The following is a 21124-nucleotide window of genomic DNA, read 5'->3' as shown; positions in this document are numbered from 1 at the left end:
GCATTTTGTACCTAGTGGGGCGGGTCATGTTGGAGAGTCTGAATAAGCATACCTCCCAACATGACCCTCTCCAGGAGGGACATGTTGGGAGGTATGCTGCGTAAGTTGAAACCGGAGCAGGCACCATACTGGGTCAGTGTCTGGATTCGGCACGATCCCGGCCTGCACAACGAGTTGTGCTGCAGCTGCAGCAACAGCTGACAGTAGGATGACCCTGGCAGAGGCTCCTAGTGAACTGCGCATGCGCCCTGTAGTTCCAATCAGGGGACAGTGACTGAGGCAAGGGACTCCAGTTTCCTGGGGAAGACATTACATGTTGTACGCCAACAGGATACGCAGCAAGGGGGTTCACCCGCTGTACAGCTGCATATCGTAACATCTCCTCCTGTGTAATGTGATTTATATTTGCGAGAGAGCAGTGCCGTGGAGTATGTAGTGCAGACGCTGCTGGCGTGGTGCCCTGACTCGTACACAGCGCCGTGCCCATCATCACCGGGCACATGGAGTCCCAGCTGCAGAGCATCTTTGAGGAGGTCGTGGTAAGTGGCTGGTACTGGCTGTGCCTGCCGGTAGTGTAGCCGGCGCTGCGGGAGGCCGAGCGTGCTGATGCCACTGCTGTTTTCAGCAGTAAAGCAAAAAATAAATAAGTACAGTACAATAACTTTTCGCAATGAGCGGGTTCCTCTACAGTGAAGCTGTTTTGCTGTATGTATCCCGTATAAGATGGTCTATAATGACAAGACGGAGGGATATATTTACTATGCAATTGATATTCAAAATCCATGATTTTGGCAGTATTCCTGCCAAGTTTAAAAGGACAGTCATAGTCATCCTAAGCCTTCACGCTCACTTTTTACCCCATCTGTGTCGGTAGCGTCTAGTTTCACTTCGTGTAGAGGACCTTTCCCATCTGTGTCACCCCTGTCTGTGTGCCCCTCCCCTTTTAGAATGTAAGCTCTCATGATCAGGGTCCTATTCCCTCATGCTCTTATGTCTGTTAACCTATCTTCTTTTCAATACTCCCTTGATGGCACCAAATCCCTCGGTTTTCTGGCACCCTGATACTTATTTCAGTGCTGTTTATTGACGCAGCTATGTTTATATACCCTGTACTATCTGTGACGTGCGGTGAGGTCAGTGGCTGGGGAGGCACACATGGGGTTGGTCTCAGGGGTAATAAGGCACAGCATATAAAAGGGTGTAGTATGTGTTGCCGTGGTTGGGCTCCTGGCGACCAGCATACCGGCGGCGGAATCCCGACCGCCGGCATACCGACAGCTGGGCGAGCGCAAATGAGCCCCTTGCGGGCTCGCTGCGCTCGCCATGTTGCGGGCACGGTGGCGCGCTATCTATTCTCTCTCCAGAGGGGTCGTGGACCACCAAGAGGGAAAAAAGTTGTCGGTATGCCTGCGGTCGGGATTCCGGCGCCGGTATGGTGGTCGTCGGGAGTCTGGCCGCCGGCAACCTGAGGACCACCCCATATAAAATGCTCAAAAGGATGCTTTGTAGGAATGATACAAAGTCTCAATCCTGATAATATGTATTTGCAACAATTTAGAACTATTTTATGACGATATCCTTGCTTCTTAGAGCCATAAAATGAGTGTACGTGCAGAGCTTCATCTCCTCACTAAAATAATCCTTTGTCACCAATGTGAAAATAATAGCTTAGAACAGTGGTTCTCAAACTGTGGGGAAGATGTATTAACCTGGAGAAGGCATAAGGAAGTGGTAAACCAGTGATAAATGCACCAGCCAATCGGCTCCTAACTGTTAATTTACATATTGGAGCTGATTGGCTGGTGCGTTTATCACCTTGCATTTATCACTTCCTTATGCCTTTTCCAGGTTAATACATCTGCCCCTGTGTGCCGTGGCACCCTGGGGTGCCTCGGGATACTTGCAAGGGTGCCCTGGGTTGGTGGATCAGGACCAGTTCAAATTATTTGTGGTTAATGTAATAGACAAAACTAGTGCTTGTGACGTTCGGTCATAAAATATGTGGACAAACAGAAGCGAATCCTGTCTTTAGCACGTTACTGAACCTAAGGATGACATATAAACACAATTTCTCTGACGTCCTAAGTGGATGCTGGGACTCCGTAAGGACCATGGGGATTAGCGGCTCCGCAGGAGACTGGGCACAACTAAAGAAAGCTTTAGGACTACCTGGTGTGCACTGGCTCCTCCCACTAAGACCCTCCTCCAGACCTCAGTTAGATTCTTGTGCCCGGCTGAGCTGGATGCACACTAGGGGCTCTCCTGAGCTCCTAGAAAGAAAGTATATTTTAGGTTTTTTATTTTACAGTGAGATCTGCTGGCAACAGACTCACTGCAGCGAGGGACTAAGGGGAGAAGAAGCGAACCTACCTAACTGGTGGTAGCTTGGGCTTCTTAGGCTACTGGACACCATTAGCTCCAGAGCCGGCCATTGATGTTCGGTCCCGGAGCCGCGCCGCCGGCCCCCTTACAGAGCCAGAAGCAAGAAGTGTTCCGGAAAATCGGCGGCAGAAGACTTCAGTCTTCACCAAGGTAGCGCACAGCACTGCAGCTGTGCGCCATTGCTCCTCATGCACACCTCACACTCCGGTCACTGATGGGTGCAGGGCGCTGGGGGGCGCCCTGAGCAGCAATATAAACACCTTGCCTGGCAAAATCATCAAAATATATAGCCCCAGAGGCTATATATGTGATAAATACCCCTGCCAGAATCCATAAAAAAGCGGGAGAAAAGTCCGCGAAAAAGGGGCGGAGCTATCTCCCTCAGCACACTGGCGCCATTTTCTCTTCACAGTGCAGCTGGAAGACAGCTCCCCAGGCTCTCCCCTGTAGTTTTCAGGCTCAAAGGGTTAAAAAGAGAGGGGGGGGGGGGGGGGGGCACTAAATTTAGGCCAATATTGTTTATACAAGCAGCTATTGGGGGAAAAATCACTCAGTTATAGTGTTAATCCCTGCATTATATAGCGCTCTGGTGTTTGCTGGCATACTCTCTCTCTGTCTCCCCAAAGGACTTTGTGGGGTCCTGTCCTCAGTCAGAGCATTCCCTGTGTGTGTGCTGTGTGTCGGTACGGCTGTGTCGACATGTGGGATGAGGAAGGTTACGTGGAGGTGGAGCAGAGGCCGATAAATGGGATGTCGCCCCCTGTGGGGCCGACACCAGAGTGGATGGATAGGTGGAAGGTATTAACCGACAATGTCAACTCCTTACATAGAAGGCTGGATGACGTAAAACAGCTGTGGGACAGCCGGCTTCTCAGCCCGCGCCTGCCCAGGCGTCTCAAAGGCCATCAGGGGCTCAAAAAAGCGCCCGTTACCTCAGATGGCAGACACAGATGTCGACACGGAGTCTGACTCCAGTGTCGACGAGGTTGAGACATATACATAATCCACAAGGAACATCCGTTACATGAGCTCGGCAATGAAAAATGTGTTACGCATTTCTGACATGAACCCAAGTACCACATAAAAGGGGTTTTATTTTTGGGGAGAAAAAGCAGCCAGTGTTTTGTTCCCCCATCAGATGAATGAATGAAGGGTGTAAAGTAGAGTGGGTTCCCCCGATAAGAAACTGGTAATTTCTAAAAAGTTACTGATGGCGTACCCTTTCCCGCCAGAGGATAGGTCACGTTGGGAGATATCCCTTAGGGTGGATAAGGCGCTCACACGTTTGTCAAAAAAGGTGGCACTGCCGTCTTAGGATACGGCCACCTTGAAGGAGCCTGCTGATAAAAAGCAGGAGGCTATCCTGAAGTCTGTATATACACACTCGGGTTATATACTGAGACCTGCAATTGCCTCAGCATAAATAGTGCTGCTGCAGCGTGGTCTGATACCCAGTCAGATAATCTTAATACTCTAAGACAGGGATAATAGTTTGCTAACATAGAGCATATTAAAGACGTCGTTTTAGATATAAAGGATGCACAGAGGGATATTTGCCGGCTGGCATCCAGAATTAATGCAATGTCCATTCTGCCAGGAGGGTATTAGAAACCCGGCAGTGGACAGGTGATGCTGCCTATAAAAGGCACATGAAGATTCTGCCTTATAAGGGTGAGGAATTGTTTGGGGATGGTCTCTGGGACCTCGTATCCACAGCAACAGCTGGGAAGAAATTTTTTTACCTCAGGTTTCCTCACAGCCTAAGAAAGCACTGTATTTTCAGATACAGTCCTTTCGGCTTCAGAAAAGCAAGCGGGTCAAAGGCGCTTCCTTTCTGCACAGAGACAAGGGAAGAAGGAAAAAGCTGCACCAGCAGCCAGTTCCCAGGATCAAAAATCTTCCCCCGCTTCCTCTGAGTCCACCGCATGACGTTGGGGCTCCACAGGTGGAGACAGGTGCGGTAGGGGCGCGTCTCGGGAACTTCAGGGACCAGTGGACTTGCCCACAGGTGGATCCCTAGGTTCTGCAAATAGTATCACAGGGATACAGGCTGGAGTTTGAGGTGACTCCCCCTCGCCGTTACCTCACATCAGCCTTGCCTGCTGCCCTCGGAGAAAGGTAGTACTGGCAGCAATTCACAAGCTGTACTTCCAGCAGGTGAAATCAAGGTACCCCTCCTTCAACAAGGCCGGGGTTACTATTCCAAAATGTTGTGGTACCGAAACCAGACGGTTCGGTGAGACCCATTCTAAAATTGAAATCCTTGAACACTTATATACGAAGGTTCAAGTTCAAAATGGAATCGCTCAGGGCGATTATTGCAAGCCTGGAGAATTTCATGGTATCACTGGACATCAAGGATGCTTACCTGCATGTCCCTATTTACCCTCTTCACCAGGAGTACCTCAAAATTGTGGTACAGGATTGTCATTACCAATTCCAGACGTTGCCGTTGGTCTGTCCCCGGCACCGAGGTATTTACCAAGGTAATGGCCGAAATAATTATCCCGTACTTGGACGATCTCCTTATAAAGGCGAGGTCCAGGGAGCAGTTGTTCGGCGGAGTAGCACTATCTCGGGAAGTGCTACAACAGCACGGCTGGATTCTGAATATTCCAAAGTCGCAGCTGGTTCCTACGACGCGTCTACTGTTCCTGGGTATGGTTCTGGACACAGAACAGGATAAAAAGGGTTTCTCCTGGAGGAGAAGTCCAAGGAGTTGTCGTCTCTAGACAGAGACCTCCTAATACGTATACAGGTGTCGGTGCATCAATGCACGCAAGCCCTGGGAAGGATGGTAGCTTCTTACGAAGAAATTCCATTCGCCAGGTCCCATGCAAGGATTTTCCAGTGGGATCTGTTGGACAAGTGGTCCGGGTCGCATCTTCAAGGGCCAGGGTGTCGCTGTTGTGGTGGCTGCAGAGTGCTCATCTTCTAGGGGGCCGCAGATTCGGCATACAGGACTGGGTCCTGGTGACCACGGATGCCCGCCTTCGAGGCTGGGGGGCAGTCACACAGGGAAGAAATTTCCAAGGCTATAGAAAAGTCAGGAGACTTCCCTACACATAAATATTCTGGAACTAAGGGCCATTTACAATGCCCTAAGTCAGGCTAGACCCCTGCTTCAACACCGGCCGGTGCTGATCCAGTCAGACAACATCACGGCGGTCGCTCATGTAAACCGACAGGGCGGCACAAGAAGCAGGATGGCGATGGCAGAAGCCACAAGGATTCTCCGATGGGCGGAAAATCATGTGTTAGCACTGTCAGCAGTGTTCATTCCCGGAGTGGACAACTGAGAAGCGGACTTTCTCAGCAGACACGACCTCCACCCGGGAGAGTGGGGACTTCATCCAGAAGTTTTCCAAATGATTGTACACCATTGGGAAAGGCCACAGGTGGACATGATGGCGTCCCGCCTCAACAAAAAGCTACAAAGATATTGCGCCAGGTCAAGGGACCCTCAGGCGATAGCTGTGGACGCTCTGGTAACACCGTGGGTGTACCAGTCGGTGTATGTGTTCCCTTCTCTGCCTCTCTTACCCAGGGTAATGAGAATAATAAGAAGGAGAGGAGTAAGAACTATACTCATTGTTCCGGGTTGGCCAAGAAGAGCTTGGTACCCAGAACTCCAAGAAATGATCTCAGAGGACCCATGGCCTCTGCCGCTCAGACAGGACCTGCTGCAGCAGGGGGCCTGTCTGTTCCAAGACGTACCGCGGCTGCGTTTGACGGCATGGCGGTTGAACGCCGGATCCTGAAGGAAAAAGGCATTCCGGAGGAAGTTATCCCTACGCTATTTAAAGCTAGGAAAGAAGTGAACGCAAACCATTATCACCGCATATGGTGGAAATATGTTGCGTGCTGTGAGGCCAGGAAGGCCCCAAAGGAGAAATTTCAGCTAGGTCGATTTCTGCACTTCCTACAGTCAGAGGTGACTATGGGCCTAAAATTGGGTTCCATGAAGGTCCAGATTTCGGCTCTATCGATTTTCTTCCAAAATAGAACTGGCTTCACTGCCTGAAGTTCGGACTTTTGTTAAGGGAGTGCTGCATAGTCAGCCCCGTTTGTGCCTCAAGTGGCACCGTGGGATCTCAACGTGGTGTTGGATTTCCTGAAGTCGCATTGGGTTGAGCCACTTAAATCCGTGGAGCTACAATACCTCACGTGGAAAGTGGTCATGTTGTGGGCCGTGGCGTCGGCCAGGCGTGTATCAGAATTGGCGGCTTTGTCATACAAAAGCCCTTATCTGTATTTTATATGGATAAGGCGGAATTGAGGACTCGTTCCCAATTCCTTCCTAAGGTGGTATCAGTTTTTCATGTGAACCAACCTATTGTGGTGCCTGCGGCTACTTGGGACTTGGAGGATTCCAAGTTACTGGACGTAGTCAGGGCCCTGAAAAGTATATGTTTCCAGGACGGCTGGAGTCAGGAAAACTGACTCGCTATTTATCCTGGATGCACCCAACAAGCTGGGTGCTCCTGCTTCTAAGCAGACTATTGCTCGCTGGATCTGTAGCACGATTCAACTTGCACATGCTGCGGCTGGACTGCCGCACCCTAAATCTGTAAAATCCCATTCCACGAGGAAAGTGGGCTCTTCTTGGGCGGCTGCCCGAGGGTTCTCGGCTTTAAAACTTTGCCGAGCTGTTACTTGGTCGGGTTCAAACATTTTCTCTAACGTCCTAGTGGATGCTGGGGACTCCGTCAGGACCATGGGGATTAGCGGCTCCGCAGGAGACAGGGCACAAAAATAAAGCTTTAGGATCAGGTGGTGTGCACTGGCTCCTCCCCCTATGACCCTCCTCCAAGCCTCAGTTAGGTTTTTGTGCCCGTCCGAGCAGGGTACAATCTAGGTGGCTCTCCTAAAGAGCTGCTTAGAAAAAGTTTTTAGGTTTTTTTATTTTCAGTGAGTCCTGCTGGCAACAGGCTCACTGCATCGAGGGACTTAGGGGAGAGAAGTGAACTCACCTGCGTGCAGGATGGATTGGCTTCTTAGGCTACTGGACACCATTAGCTCCAAAGGGAGTCGGAACACAGGTCTCACCCTGGGGTTCGTCCCGGAGCCGCGCCGCCGACCCCCCTTGCAGATGCCGAAGATGGAAGAGGTCCAGAAGCAGGCGGCAGAAGACTCTTCAGTCTTCCTGAGGTAGCGCACAGCACTGCAGCTGTGCGCCATTGTTGTCAGCACACTTCACACAGCGGTCACGGAGGGTGCAGGGCGTTGGGGGGGCGCCCTGGGCAGCAATATATAATACCTTTTTATGGCTAAAAATACATCACATATAGCCCTTTGAGGCTATATGGATGTATTTAACCCCTGCCAGATCTCACAGATTCCGGAGAAGAGCCCGCCGAAATAGGGGGCGGGGCTTATTCTCCTCAGCACACAGCGCCATTTTCCTGCACAGCTCCGCTGTGAGGAAGGCCCCCAGGACTCTCCCCTGCACTGCACTACAGAAACAGGGTAAAACAGAGAGGGGGGGCACTTTTTTTGGCGATATTAATATATTTAAGCTGCTATAAGGATACAACACTTATATAGGGTTGTTCCCATATATATTATAGCGCTTGGGTGTGTGCTGGCAAACTCTCCCTCTGTCTCCCCAAAGGGCTAGTGGGGTCCTGTCTTCAATAGAGCATTCCCTGTGTGTCTGCTGTGTGTCGGTACGTGTGTGTCGACATGTATGAGGACGATGTTGGTGTGGAGGCGGAGCAATTGCCGGTAATGGTGATGTCACCCCCTAGGGAGTCGACACCGGAATGGATGGCTTTGTTTATGGAATTACGTGATAATGTCAGCACATTACAAAAATCAGTTGACGACATGAGACGGCCGTCAAACCAGTTGGTACCTGCCCAGGCGTCTCAGACACCGTCAGGGGCTGTAAAACGCCCTTTACCTCAGTCGGTCGATACAGACCCTGACACGGACACTGAATCTAGTGTCGACGGTGAAGAAACAAACGTATTTTCCAGTAGGGCCACACGTTATATGATCACGGCAATGAAGGAGACTTTGCATATCTCTGATACTACAAGTACCACGGGTATTATGTGGGGGGTGAAAAAACTACCTGTAGTTTTTCCTGAATCAGAGGAATTGAATGATGTATGTGATGAAGCGTGGGTTAACCCAGATAGAAAAGGGCTAATTTCTAAAAAGTTATTGGCATTATACCCTTTCCCGCCAGAGGTTAGGGCGCGCTGGGAAACACCCCCTAAGGTGGATAAGGCGCTCACACGCTTATCAAAACAAGTGGCGTTACCGTCTCCTGATACGGCCGCCCTCAAGGATCCAGCTGATAGGAGGCTGGAAACTACTCTAAAAAGTATATACACACATACTGGTGTTATACTGCGACCAGCCATCGCCTCAGCCTGGATGTGCAGTGCTGGAGTGGTCTGGTCGGATTCCCTGACTGAAAATATTGATACCCTGGATAGGGACAGTATTTTACAGACTTTAGAGCAATTAAAGGATGCTTTTCTTTATATGCGAGATGCTCAGAGGGATATTTGCACTCTGGCATCGAGAGTAAGTGCGATGTCCATATCTGCCAGAAGAAGTTTATGGACACGACAGTGGTCAGGTGATGCGGATTCCAAACGGCATATGGAAGTATTGCCGTATAAAGGGGAGGAATTATTTGGCGTCGGTCTATCGGATTTGGTGGCCACGGCAACTGACGGGAAATCCACCTTTTTACCTCAGTCCCCCTCCCAACAGAAAAAGACACCGTCTTTTCAACCGCAGTCCTTTCGGTCTTATAAGAACAAGCGGGCAAAAGGACAGTCATATCTGCCCCGAGGCAGAGGAAAGGGTAAGAGAGGGCAGCAAGCAGCCCCTTCCCAGGAACAGAAGCCCTCCGCGGGTTCTGCAAAGCCCTCAGCATGACGCTGGGGCTTTACAAGTGGACTCAGGAGCGGTGGGGGGTCGACTCAAGAATTTCAGCGCGCAGTGGGCTTGCTCACAGGTGGACCCCTGGATCCTGCAGGTAGTATCTCAGGGTTACAGGTTGGAATTCGAGAAGTCTCCCCCTCGCCGGTTCCTAAAGTCTGCTTTGCCAACGTCTCCCTCAGACAGGGCGACGGTATTGGAAGCCATTCACAAGCTGTTTTCTCAGCAGGTGATAGTCAAGGTACCCCTCCTACAACAGGGAAAGGGGTATTACTCCACGCTATTTGTGGTACCGAAGCCGGACGGCTCGGTAAGACCTATTCTAAATCTGAAATCTTTGAACCTGTACATACAAAAATTCAAGTTCAAGATGGAATCACTCAGAGCAGTGATAGCGAATCTGGAAGTAGGGGACTTTATGGTGTCCCTGGACATAAAAGATGCTTACCTACATGTCCCAATTTGCCCTTCACATCAAGGGTACCTCAGGTTCGTGGTGCAAAACTGTCATTATCAGTTTCAGACGCTGCCGTTTGGATTGTCCACGGCACCTCGGGTCTTTACCAAGGTAATGGCCGAAATGATGATTCTTCTGCGAAGAAGAGGCGTATTAATTATCCCTTACTTGGACGATCTCCTGATAAGGGCAAGGTCCAGAGAACAGCTGGAGGACGGAGTAGCACTAACCCAAGTAGTGCTGCAACAACACGGGTGGATTCTGAATTTCCCAAAATCTCAGTTGACCCCGACAACACGTCTGCTGTTCCTGGGAATGATTCTGGACACGGTTCAGAAAAAGGTGTTTCTTCCGGAGGAGAAAGCCAAGGAGTTATCCGAACTTGTCAGGAACCTCCTAAAACCAGGAAAAGTGTCTGTGCATCAATGCACAAGAGTCCTGGGAAAGATGGTGGCTTCTTACGAAGCAATCCCATTCGGCAGATTCCACGCACGAACTTTTCAGTGGGATCTGCTGGACAAATGGTCCGGATCGCATCTGCAGATGCATCAGCGGATAACCTTATCGCCACGGACAAGGGTGTCTCTTCTGTGGTGGTTGCAGAGTGCTCATCTGTTAGAAGGCCGCAGATTCGGCATACAGGACTGGGTCCTGGTGACCACGGATGCCAGTCTGAGAGGCTGGGGAGCGGTCACACAGGGAAGAAACTTCCAGGGAGTATGGTCAAGCCTGGAGATGTCTCTTCACATAAATATACTGGAGCTAAGAGCGATTTACAATGCTCTAAGCCTAGCAAAACCCCTGCTTCAGGGTCAGCCGGTGTTGATCCAGTCAGACAACATCACGGCAGTCGCCCACGTAAACAGACAGGGCGGCACAAGAAGCAGGTGAGCAATGGCAGAAGCTGCAAGGATTCTTCGCTGGGTGGAAGATCATGTGATAACACTGTCAGCAGTGTTCATTCCGGGAGTGGACAACTGGGAAGCAGACTTCCTCAGCAGACACGATCTACACCCGGGAGAGTGGTGACTTCATCCAGAAGTCTTCCACATGATTGTGAACCGTTGGGAAAAACCAAAGGTGGATATGATGGCGTCTCGCCTCAACAAAAAACTGGACAGGTATTGCGCCAGGTCAAGAGACCCTCAGGCAATAGCTGTGGACGCTCTGGTAACACCGTGGGTGTTCCAGTCAGTGTATGTGTTTCCTCCTCTGCCTCTCATACCCAAAGTACTGAGAATCATACGGCAAAGGGGAATAAGAACGATACTCGTGGCTCCGGATTGGCCAAGAAGAACTTGGTACCCGGAACTTCAGGAGATGCTCACGGAAAATCCGTGGCCTCTACCTCTAAGACGGGACCTGATTCAGCAGGGACCGTGTCTATTTCAAGACTTACCGCGGCTGCGTTTGACGGCGTGGCGGTTGAACGCCGAATTCTAAGGGAAAAAGGCATTCCAGAAGAGGTCATTCCTACACTGGTTAAAGCCAGGAAGGAGGTGACTGCACAACATTATCACCGCATTTGGAGAAAATATGTTGCGTGGTGCGAGGCCAGGAAGGCCCCCACGGAGGAATTTCAATTGGGTCGATTCCTACATTTCCTGCAAACAGGATTATCTATGGGCCTCAAGTTGGGGTCCATTAAGGTTCAAATTTCGGCCCTGTCGATTTTCTTCCAGAAAGAATTGGCTTCAGTTCCTGAAGTCCAGACTTTTGTAAAAGGAGTACTACATATACAGCCCCCGGTTGTGCCCCCAGTGGCTCCGTGGGACCTTAATGTAGTTTTGGATTTTCTCAAATCCCATTGGTTTGAGCCACTCAAATCGGCGGATTTGAAATATCTTACATGGAAAGTAACCATGCTACTGGCCCTGGCTTCAGCCAGGAGAGTGTCAGAATTGGCGGCTTTATCGTATAAAAGCCCATATCTGATTTTCCATTCGGACAGGGCAGAACTGCGGACGCGTCCTCATTTTCTGCCTAAGGTGGTGTCAGCGTTTCACCTGAACCAGCCTATTGTGGTGCCTGCGGCTACTAGCGATTTGGAGGATTCCAAGTTGCTGGACGTTGTCAGGGCATTGAAAATATATATTTCAAGGACGGCTGGAGTCAGAAAATCTGACTCGCTGTTTATACTGTATGCACCCAACAAGCTGGGTGCTCCTGCTTCTAAGCAGACGATTGCTCGTTGGATTTGTAGCACAATTCAACTTGCACATTCTGTGGCAGGCCTGCCACAGCCTAAATCTGTCAAGGCCCATTCCACAAGGAAGGTGGGCTCATCCTGGGCGGCTGCCCGAGGGGTCTCGGCATTACAACTCTGCCGAGCAGCTACGTGGTCGGGGGAGAACACGTTTGTAAAATTCTACAAATTTGATACCCTGGCTAAAGAGGACCTGGAGTTCTCTCATTCGGTGCTGCAGAGTCATCCGCACTCTCCCGCCCGTTTGGGAGCTTTGGTATAATCCCCATGGTCCTGACGGAGTCCCCAGCATCCACTAGGACGTTAGAGAAAATAAGATTTTACTTACCGATAAATCTATTTCTCGTAGTCCGTAGTGGATGCTGGGCGCCCATCCCAAGTGCGGATTGTCTGCAATACTTGTACATAGTTATTGTTACAAAAAAATCGGGTTGTTCTTGTTGTGAGCCGTCTGTTCAGAGGCTCCTACGTTGTCATACTGTTTACTGGGTTCAGATCACAAGTTGTACGGTGTGATTGGTGTGGCTGGTTTGAGTCTTACCCGGGATTCAAAATCCTTCCTTATTGTGTACGCTCGTCCGGGCACAGTATCCTAACTGAGGCTTGGAGGAGGGTCATAGGGGGAGGAGCCAGTGCACACCACCTGATCCTAAAGCTTTATTTTTGTGCCCTGTCTCCTGCGGAGCCGCTAATCCCCATGGTCCTGACGGAGTCCCCAGCATCCACTACGGACTACGAGAAATAGATTTATCGGTAAGTAAAATCTTATTTTTGCAACAGTCTACAAGTTTGATTCCCTGGCTGAGGAGGACCTAGAGTTTGCTCATTCGGTGTTGCAGTCATCCGCACTCTCCCGCCTGTTTGGGAGTTTTGGTATAATCCCCATGGTCCTTACGGAGTCCCAGCATCCACTTAGGACGTCAGAGAAAATAAGATTTTACTCACCGGTAAATCTATTTCTCGTAGTCCGTAGTGGATGCTGGGCGCCCATCCCATGTGCGGATTGTCTGCAATACGTGTATATAGTTATTGCTTAAATAAGGGTTATTGTTATGAGCTATCCGTTGAGTGAGGCTCAGTTGTTGTTCATACTGTTAACTGGGTAAGGGTTATTGTTGAGAGGCTGTTATATTTCATACTGTTAACTGGTTATAGTATCACGAGTTATACGGTGTGATTGGTGTGGCTGGTATGAGTCTTACCCGGGATTCAAAATCCTTCCTATTTGTGTCAGCTCTTCCGGGCACAGTATCCTAACTGAGGTCTGGAGGAGGGTCTTAGTGGGAGGAGCCAGTGCACACCAGGTAGTCCTAAAGCTTTCTTTAGTTGTGCCCAGTCTCCTGCGGAGCCGCTAATCCCCATGGTCCTTACGGAGTCCCAGCATCCACTACGGACTACGAGAAATAGATTTACCGGTGAGTAAAATCTTATTTTACTTAATTTTATATTTTTTCTGAATTTCTCAATATGAAACTTTTAGCCTAGGGGTGCTGTGACAAAAATTCTGATACTCTAGGGTGCCGTAATTCCAAAAAGTTTGGGAACCACTGGCCTAGAATATAGTTCTGGAGCTGCAGCTGTGGTGGTCCAAATTTCTGAACACCCCACAATAGGGAGATCTAGGGGACTAGCATGAGCCACGAAGAGTACCAGTGACAATTGGTATACAGTTGAACAACACAAGGAGTGGAAAATTGCAGACTGGCCTACAGGTTTGTAGTTAGGAATCTGAGCGCCCCTGGCAAAGTTAAGGAATGGCACGCTACCTCCCACCCATATTTTCGGTAGAATTAAACTGCAAAACACTACAGCACAGGCTTTCTGCAGAAACTGTTACACTGCCTGTTGTATATATTGACGGTATGATTATACTGATATTACCTGACCTGTCTGCCCCCCTTGCCCGGCAGGACTTGTCAGTATTTACCCCTCCTCTTCCTGCTCCCAAAACGGATAATATCTCCTCTGGCTAGGGGCAAAGGGGCTTATTTATCAAAGTATATGTGCAGCTATAGCCCCGTAAAAAACCGCACATTTAATTAAAGGTATCTCCTGAATGTAAGAAGGAGGGACCACAACAGGTATCTCAGGGTAGCTAGGGGGGTACAATGTGTCACACACAGTGGTAGGGGGGTACATGAGGTCACATACACAGGGTGTGTGTGGGGGGGGGTACAGCGGGTTACACACACAGGTAGGGAGTACAGGGAGTCACACACAGGGCTACCAGGATACTCACCGCACTGTGTCCAATCAACCTCGAGGTTAGCTGCAGGGTGTCACTGAGGGAAGCCGGCGGACCAAGGTACAGGCCGACGAGAAGATCAGAGGCAGGAGGATCCAGGCCGGACAAGGTGGCTGGCTGACAGCACAGTGCCCAAGGGAGGAGGCGCTGCCACGTCTGGGTATGTGCAGCAGCGCTCCCCCAGGACCAGCGTGTTAGTGGCAGCAGCCAGTCCAGTTTGTTGGCAGGGCAGCGGGAGGCTCAGTTAAAAAAAACGGGAGCGAGGGTAGGCAAGTATTGTGTTGGGTGGTTCTAAGTATGGGAGAAGGAGGTTTGAAGCTGTGAGGGGAGAGAAAGCAGGAGAGCAGTACCTGTGTTGGTGATGGGGTGCCACAGATGGGAGAGATTTAATAGGTGAGAGAGCAGGTGAAGGAACCTGTGGGGAGTGCCACGGACGGTGGGGTTTGGAGCTGTGAGGGAAGATCAAGCAGGAGATCAGTAGCTGTGTGGGGGAGAGGGGTTGTTAGGAGCTGTGAGGTGACAGAGCAGGAGAGGGAACCTGTGTGGGGGAGGGGGGTGTCGGGGGTGCCGCGAATGGGGGGAGGAGTTAGGAAGTGTGAGGTGACAGAGCAGGAGAGAGAACCTGAGAGAGAGGGGAGTGGAGCCTGTGTTAGGGCTAGCTTGAGGAAACAGCCACTCACCACTGTCTGTCACTAGGAGCTGCTATAGAAGGTCTCTCACACCTTTACCAGATGCTGCTGCTCTGCTGTAGTTCTGCAGTGCAGCTGCTGCCTGTGTGCCGGGAACTGGAAGAGCTCCGACACCTATTCTTGCAGATTCAGAAGCTACTCCTAACTGGTGGCAGTGTGATCCAGCTGGCTAATCACATCTGCCCCATTGACAGGGGCATGCTTTGATGTGGGCTGCAGACACAGCTCTGTCAATGAGGCAGATGTACAGGTACCTCTTCTCCACATATTATCAATGGGCTTTTTCTGCCCGTGGCTTGCCCCCCCCGCCCACTTCAGCCAGTTTACTATGGTCAGCGGGAGGCACCTGCACTTTGTTTACTCTGTAATTGGGTGCTGTGGATCCCATGTGGCGCCATATAAATAAAGGATGATAATAGTAAATGCACAATCAGGCTTGTTTTGCACTGGATATTTATTTATTACTCTTTTAAATCTGGCAGGCAAAATCTGCAAAAATCAATTTAATATTTGTAATATCTTCAAAAATGTTAACACCTATTTCTGTAATATGGATGTTTCTTTGTGAACTGTTTATAATACCGCTTTCACATTGCCAAACAGTGGTCGCACTCGGGGCTTCTATACGGCTCCTTCCTGGGTCCTGCTTGAGACCCCTTCCAGACTGGCGGCACCAACCCAAAATATTGCCGGGTTGGTGACGTTGCGGAGGCGGCACCTAGGGTTCAGATCATCTCCAAGCGCCGCCTCTCCCTACAGTGTGAACGGGTCCCTCGACACAGCAACTCGTTCACACTGCACTTCAACTCAGGAATAACTCTGCTTTACTCCTGGTTTGAAATACTGTGTCAGTCGATCCATGAAATAGTAACATACCGGTTTTAGACAGCACCTCGACCCAGCAATATACCGGATTATTTTTGTAATGTGAAAGGTGTATTAGTCAGGTTCCCCGCGAAAAAAACGGCTGCTGTGTGCTACTAACTTAAGATAGCGCTTTGTTTAACTGAACACTTTCAGAACATAATTGTTTCTCAAAACAAACTTTCATGCACTGCATTAGCGTGTAAAGTATTGTTGGAATGGAAAGAAATGAATTGTTACCTGGCCGCAAAGTTAAGCCTTAGGGCTGGGTATGCCACTGGCAGTAAACATTTTGGGGCCAATTCAATTCAGTGCGGATTGAATAGCGCTGGGAATTAGCTCAATTCAGCTTACTGTTATGTCACAGGGCCGGTTCTTGCGGACTAAACAGGGTGTTTTGTCTCAAGATCCAAGATTCGTCAACGTAAGTGCTTGGTGTGATGCTCTTTCCGCTGCGCTAAGGGCAGAAAATAGCATTGGGTCAGCACATTTGCCTGATTTCTGCTTGCACCCCCGGATGGGTATGAGAAGAAATCCTCTCTGGCATCACATCGTGCTGAATTGAATAGCACCAGGAACTAATTCCAGGCGCTGTTTATCCGTACTGAACGGAATTGATCCCTTTGAATAAAAACACTGTTTTTATTTATTTATTTTATTATTTCTCTAACGTCCTTGAGGATGCTGGGACTCCGTAAGGACCATGGGGAATAGACGGGCTCCGCAGGAGATAGGGCACTCTAAGAAAGCTTTGGACTCTGGGTGTGCACTGGCTCCTCCCTCTATGCCCCTCCTCCAGACCTCAGTTTTACACTGTGCCCAGAGCAAGATGGGTGCACTGCAGAGAGCTCTCCAGAGTTCTCTGCTTAGAAGCATTTTTGTTTGGATTTTTTTCTACCTTTTACTACTTTTTCACAGGGAGCACTGCTGGCAACAGGCTCCCTGCATCGAGGGACTCAGGAGAGAGGAGCAGACCTTCTTGTCAAAGATAGGCACTGCTTCCTCGGCTACTGGACACCATTAGTTCCAGAGGGGGTGAACGCAGGTTCTTACTGGGCGTCCACCCCCGGAGCCGCGCCGCCGTTCTCCTCACAGAGCTAGAAGTACAGAAGACAGAAGTCGTCAGGCGGCAGAAGCCTTCGGCTTCACTGAGGTAACGCACAGCACTGCAGCTGTGCGTCATTGCTCCCATACACCTCACATACTCCGGTCACTGTAAGGGTGCAGGGCGCAGAGGGGGGGGGGGGGGGCGCGCCCTGGGCAGCAATATAAACCTCTACCTGGCAAAAAGACTATATACATGTACAGGTGGGCTCTGTACATGTATATAAAAGAGCCCCCGCCATATTTTATTAAGTTTGAGCGGGACAGAAGCCCGCCGCCGAGGGGGCGGGGCTTCTCCCTCAGCACTCACCAGCGCCATTTTCTCTCCACAGCACTGCTGAGAGGAAGCTACCCGGCCTCTCCCCTGCTTACACATGGTGAAAGGGTGCTTAAAAGAGAGAGGGGGGGGCACATAATTGGCGGTTTACATATTATACAGCGCTGCTGGGGAAAAACATTTTGTGTTGGTCTCCAGGGTCATTGCGCTGGGCTGTGTGCTGGCATACTCTCTCTCTGTCTCTCCAAAGGGCCTTGACAGGGATACTGTCTTCAGGAAAGGGGTTCCCTGTGTGTATGTGAAGTGTGTCGGTACGCGTGTGTCGACATGTTTGACGAGGAAGGCTCGCTTAATGTGGAGGGGGAGTGCTTGAATGTCAGGTCGCCGTCGGCAATGCCGACACCGGAATGGGTGGATATGCTGAATGTCTTGAATGCAAATGTCAATCTATTGCATAAAAGGTTAGACAAGGCAGAAGCTAGGGATCAGTCAGGTAGCCAGTCCATGCCTGTCCCTGGGGCGCCAGGACTTTCAGTGTCTCAGAAGCGCACCATATCCCAGATCGATGACACAGATACCGACAAAGATACGGACTCTAGTGTCAACTATGAAGATGCAAAATTACAGCCGAAGGTGGCAAAGGGTATACGGTACATGATTATTGCCATTAAAGAGGTTTTGCATATTACTGAGGAACCCCCTGTCCCTGACACGAGGGTACACATGTATAAAGGGAAAAAGCCTGAAGTCACTTTTCCATCCTGAATTTGAATTAAGTGACTTGTGCGAAAAGGCTTGGGAATCTCCGGATAGGAGACCACAAGTTCCCAAAAGGATTCTCATGGCGTATCCTTTTCCACAAACTGATAGGATACGCTGGGAAACTTCGCCAAAAGTTGACAAGGCGCTGACACGTTTGTCCAAAAAGGTGGCACTGCCTTCTCAGGATACAGCTTCCCTCAAGGAACCTGCTGATCGCAGGCAGGAAATTACCTTAAAGCACATTTTAAATCATTCCGGTACTATTGCTTGACCGGCTATGGCATCGGCCTGGGTTTGTAGTGCGGTTGTGGCATGGGCAGATTTCTTATCTACGGAAATTGACACCTTAGATAGGGATGCCATTCATATGACCATAGAGCATATCAGGGATGCTGCCTTGTATATGAGGGATGCTCAGAGAGACATTTGTATATTAAGCTCCAGATTAAATGCTATGTCTATTTCTGCTAGGCGGCTCTTGTGGACTTGACAGTGGACGGGAGATGCCGATTCAAAGCGGCATATGGAGTCCTTGCCTTACAAAGGGGTGGAGTTGTTTGGAGACGGCCTCTCGGATCTTGTCTCTACGGCTACGGCTGGTAAGTCAAATTTCTTACCTTATGTCCCCCCGCAGCATACGAAAAAGGCACCTCATTATCAAATGCAGTCCTTTCGTTCCAATAAAAACAAGAAGGTACGGGGGATCATCCTATGTTGCCAGAGGGAAAGGCAGGGGAAAAAAGCTGCACACAGCTAGTTCCCAAGAGCAGAAGTTCTCCCCTGCGTCTGCAAAGTCCACCGCATGACGCTGGGGCTTCCCGAGGGGAGGCAGATCTGCTGGGGGCTCGTCTTCGGTTTTTCAGCCACGTCTGGGTTCACTCGCAGGTGGATCCCTGGGCATTAGAGATTGTTTCTCAGGGATACAGGCTGGAATTCGAAGACTTGCCTCCTCGCCGATTTTTCAGATCGGCTCTGCCGGCTTCCCTGTCAGAGAGGGAGCTAGTGTTGGCAGCAATCCAAAAATTGTATATTCAACAGGTGATTGTCACAGTTCCTCATGTCCAGCAAGGAGAGGGATATTACTCAACCCTGTTTGTGGTCCCGAAACCGGACCGTTCGGTCAGACCCATTTTAAACCTGAAATCTCTGAACCTGTACTTGAAGAGGTTCAAGTTCAAAATGGAATCACTCAGGGCGGTCATCGCCAGCCTGGAGGGGGGGGATTGGATGGTGTCCCTGGACATAAAGGATGCTTACCTTCATGTTCCGATATTCCTCCCCCGCATCAGGCGTTCCTGAGATTTGCAGTGCAGGACTGTCACTACCAATTTCAGACGTTGCCGTTTGGGCTTTCCACGGCCCGAGAATTTTCACCAAGGTAATGGCGGAAATGATGGTGCTCCTGCGCAGGCAGGGGGTCACAATTATCCCATACTTGGACGATCTCCTCATAAAGGCGAGATCTCGGGAGAGGTTGCTGGACAGCGTGTCTCTGTCCTTGAAGACGTTGCAGATACACGGCTGGATTCTCAATATACCGAAGTCCCAGCTAGTCCCTACAATGCGTCTGACCTTTTTGGGGCTGATTCTAGACACAGACCAGAAAAAGGTTTTTCTTCCGATCGAAAAGGTTCAGGAACTGATAGCCATGGTCAGGAACCTATTAAAACCAAAAAAAGTTTCAGTGCACGCGGGTCCTGGAGAAGATGGTGGCTTCCTACGAGGCCATCCCTTTCGGCAGGTTCAATGCGAGGACTTTTCAATGGGACCTCTTGGACAAGTGGTCCGGGTCACATTTACAAATTCATCAAAGGATCACCCTGTCTCCCCGGACCAGGGTATCTCTCCTGTGGTGGCTGAACAGTGCTCACCTACTAGAAGGTCGCAGGTTCGGCATTCAGGACTGGGTCCTGGTGACCACGGACGCAAGCCTCCGAGGCTGGGGAGCAGTGACACTGGGAAGAAATTTCTAAGGTCTCTGGTCAAGCCTAGAGTCTTGTCTCCACATCAACGTCCTGGAGTTGAGGGCCATATACAACGCCCTGCGTCAAGCGGAGGAATTGCTTTGGAGAAAACCGGTTCTGATTCAGTCAGACAATGTCACGGCAGTGGCTCATATAAACCGCCAGGGCGGAACAAGGAGCAGAATGGCCATGGCAGAAGCGACCAGGATTCTACGCTGGGCGGAAGGCCATGTAAGCGCGCTATCAGCGGTGTTCATCCCGGGGGTGGACAACTGGGAGGCGGACTTCCTCAGCAGGCACGACCTGCATCCGGGAGAGTGGGGACTTCATCAAGAAGTCTTCGCACAGATCACGGATCGTTGGGGACTGCCTCAAATCGACATGATGGCATCCCGTCTCAACAAGAAGCTAAAGCGGTATTGCGCCAGGTCAAGGGACCCTCAGGCGGTAGCAGTAGACGCTCTGGTGACACCTTGGGTGTTCAGATCGGTCTATGTGTTTCCTCCTCTTCCTCTCATACCCAAGGTGTTGAGAATAATAAGAAGCAGGGTCAGAACAATACTCATTGTTCCGGATTGGCCACGGAGGAATTGGTATCCGGAGCTGCAAGAGTTGCTCGCAGGGGATCCGTGGCCTCTTCCTCTAAGGCAGGACCTGCTGCGGCAGGGGCCCTGTTTGTTCCAAGACTTACCGCGGCTGCGTTTGACGGCATGGCGGTTGAACGCCGGATCCTAGCGGAAAAAGGGATTCCGGAGGAAGTCATTCCTACCCTGATCAAGGCTAGGAAAGACGTGACGTTAAAACATTATCACCGTATATGGCGGAAATATGTTTCTTGGTGTGAGGCCAGAGCTGCTCCTACGGAGGAGTTCCATTTGGGCCGTCTACTTCACTTCCTTCAAACAGGAGTGACTGTGGGCCTAAAATTAGGGTCTATAAAGGTCCAGATTTCGGCCTTATCCATTTTCTTTCAAAGAGAATTGGCCTCTATTCCTGACGTACAGACCTTTGTGAAGGGGGTGCTGCATATTCAGCCTCCCTTTGTTCCTCCAGTGGCGCCTTGGGATCTTAACGTGGTGTTACGTTTCCTCAAGTCACCTTAGTTTGAACCACTCAAAACTGTGGAGTTGAAATACCTCACGTGGAAGGTGGTCATGTTGTTGGCGTTAGACGTGTTTCCGAATTGGCGGCTTTATCACATAAAAGCCCATACTTGGTTTTTCACGTGGATAGGGCAGAGTTCAGGACTCGCCCTCACTTTCTGCCAAAAG

General features: G+C 50.2%; 1 protein-coding gene across 2 annotated transcripts in view; it reads left to right on the top strand.

The window, feature by feature from the left end:
• The first annotated feature begins 230 nt into the window (after positions 1 to 230).
• MED23 (mediator complex subunit 23) overlaps positions 231 to 21124 on the top strand; it is a 226154-nt gene continuing 205260 nt past the window's right edge. The window contains exon 1 of one of the 2 annotated variants that reach the window (XM_063917304.1): positions 231 to 539. In XM_063917304.1, coding sequence (XP_063773374.1) covers positions 501 to 539 — 39 coding nt within the window. In that variant the 5' untranslated portion in view covers positions 231 to 500. The remainder of the gene's footprint in view (positions 540 to 21124) is intronic. The other variant, XM_063917305.1, reaches the window with a different exon arrangement.

The sequence above is a fragment of the Pseudophryne corroboree genome, chromosome 4 (assembly GCF_028390025.1).
Source record: "Pseudophryne corroboree isolate aPseCor3 chromosome 4, aPseCor3.hap2, whole genome shotgun sequence".
Classification (NCBI taxonomy): domain Eukaryota; kingdom Metazoa; phylum Chordata; class Amphibia; order Anura; family Myobatrachidae; genus Pseudophryne; species Pseudophryne corroboree.
The sequence above is the reverse complement of the archived record's forward strand: the minus strand, read 5'-3'. Positions and strand labels throughout refer to the sequence as shown.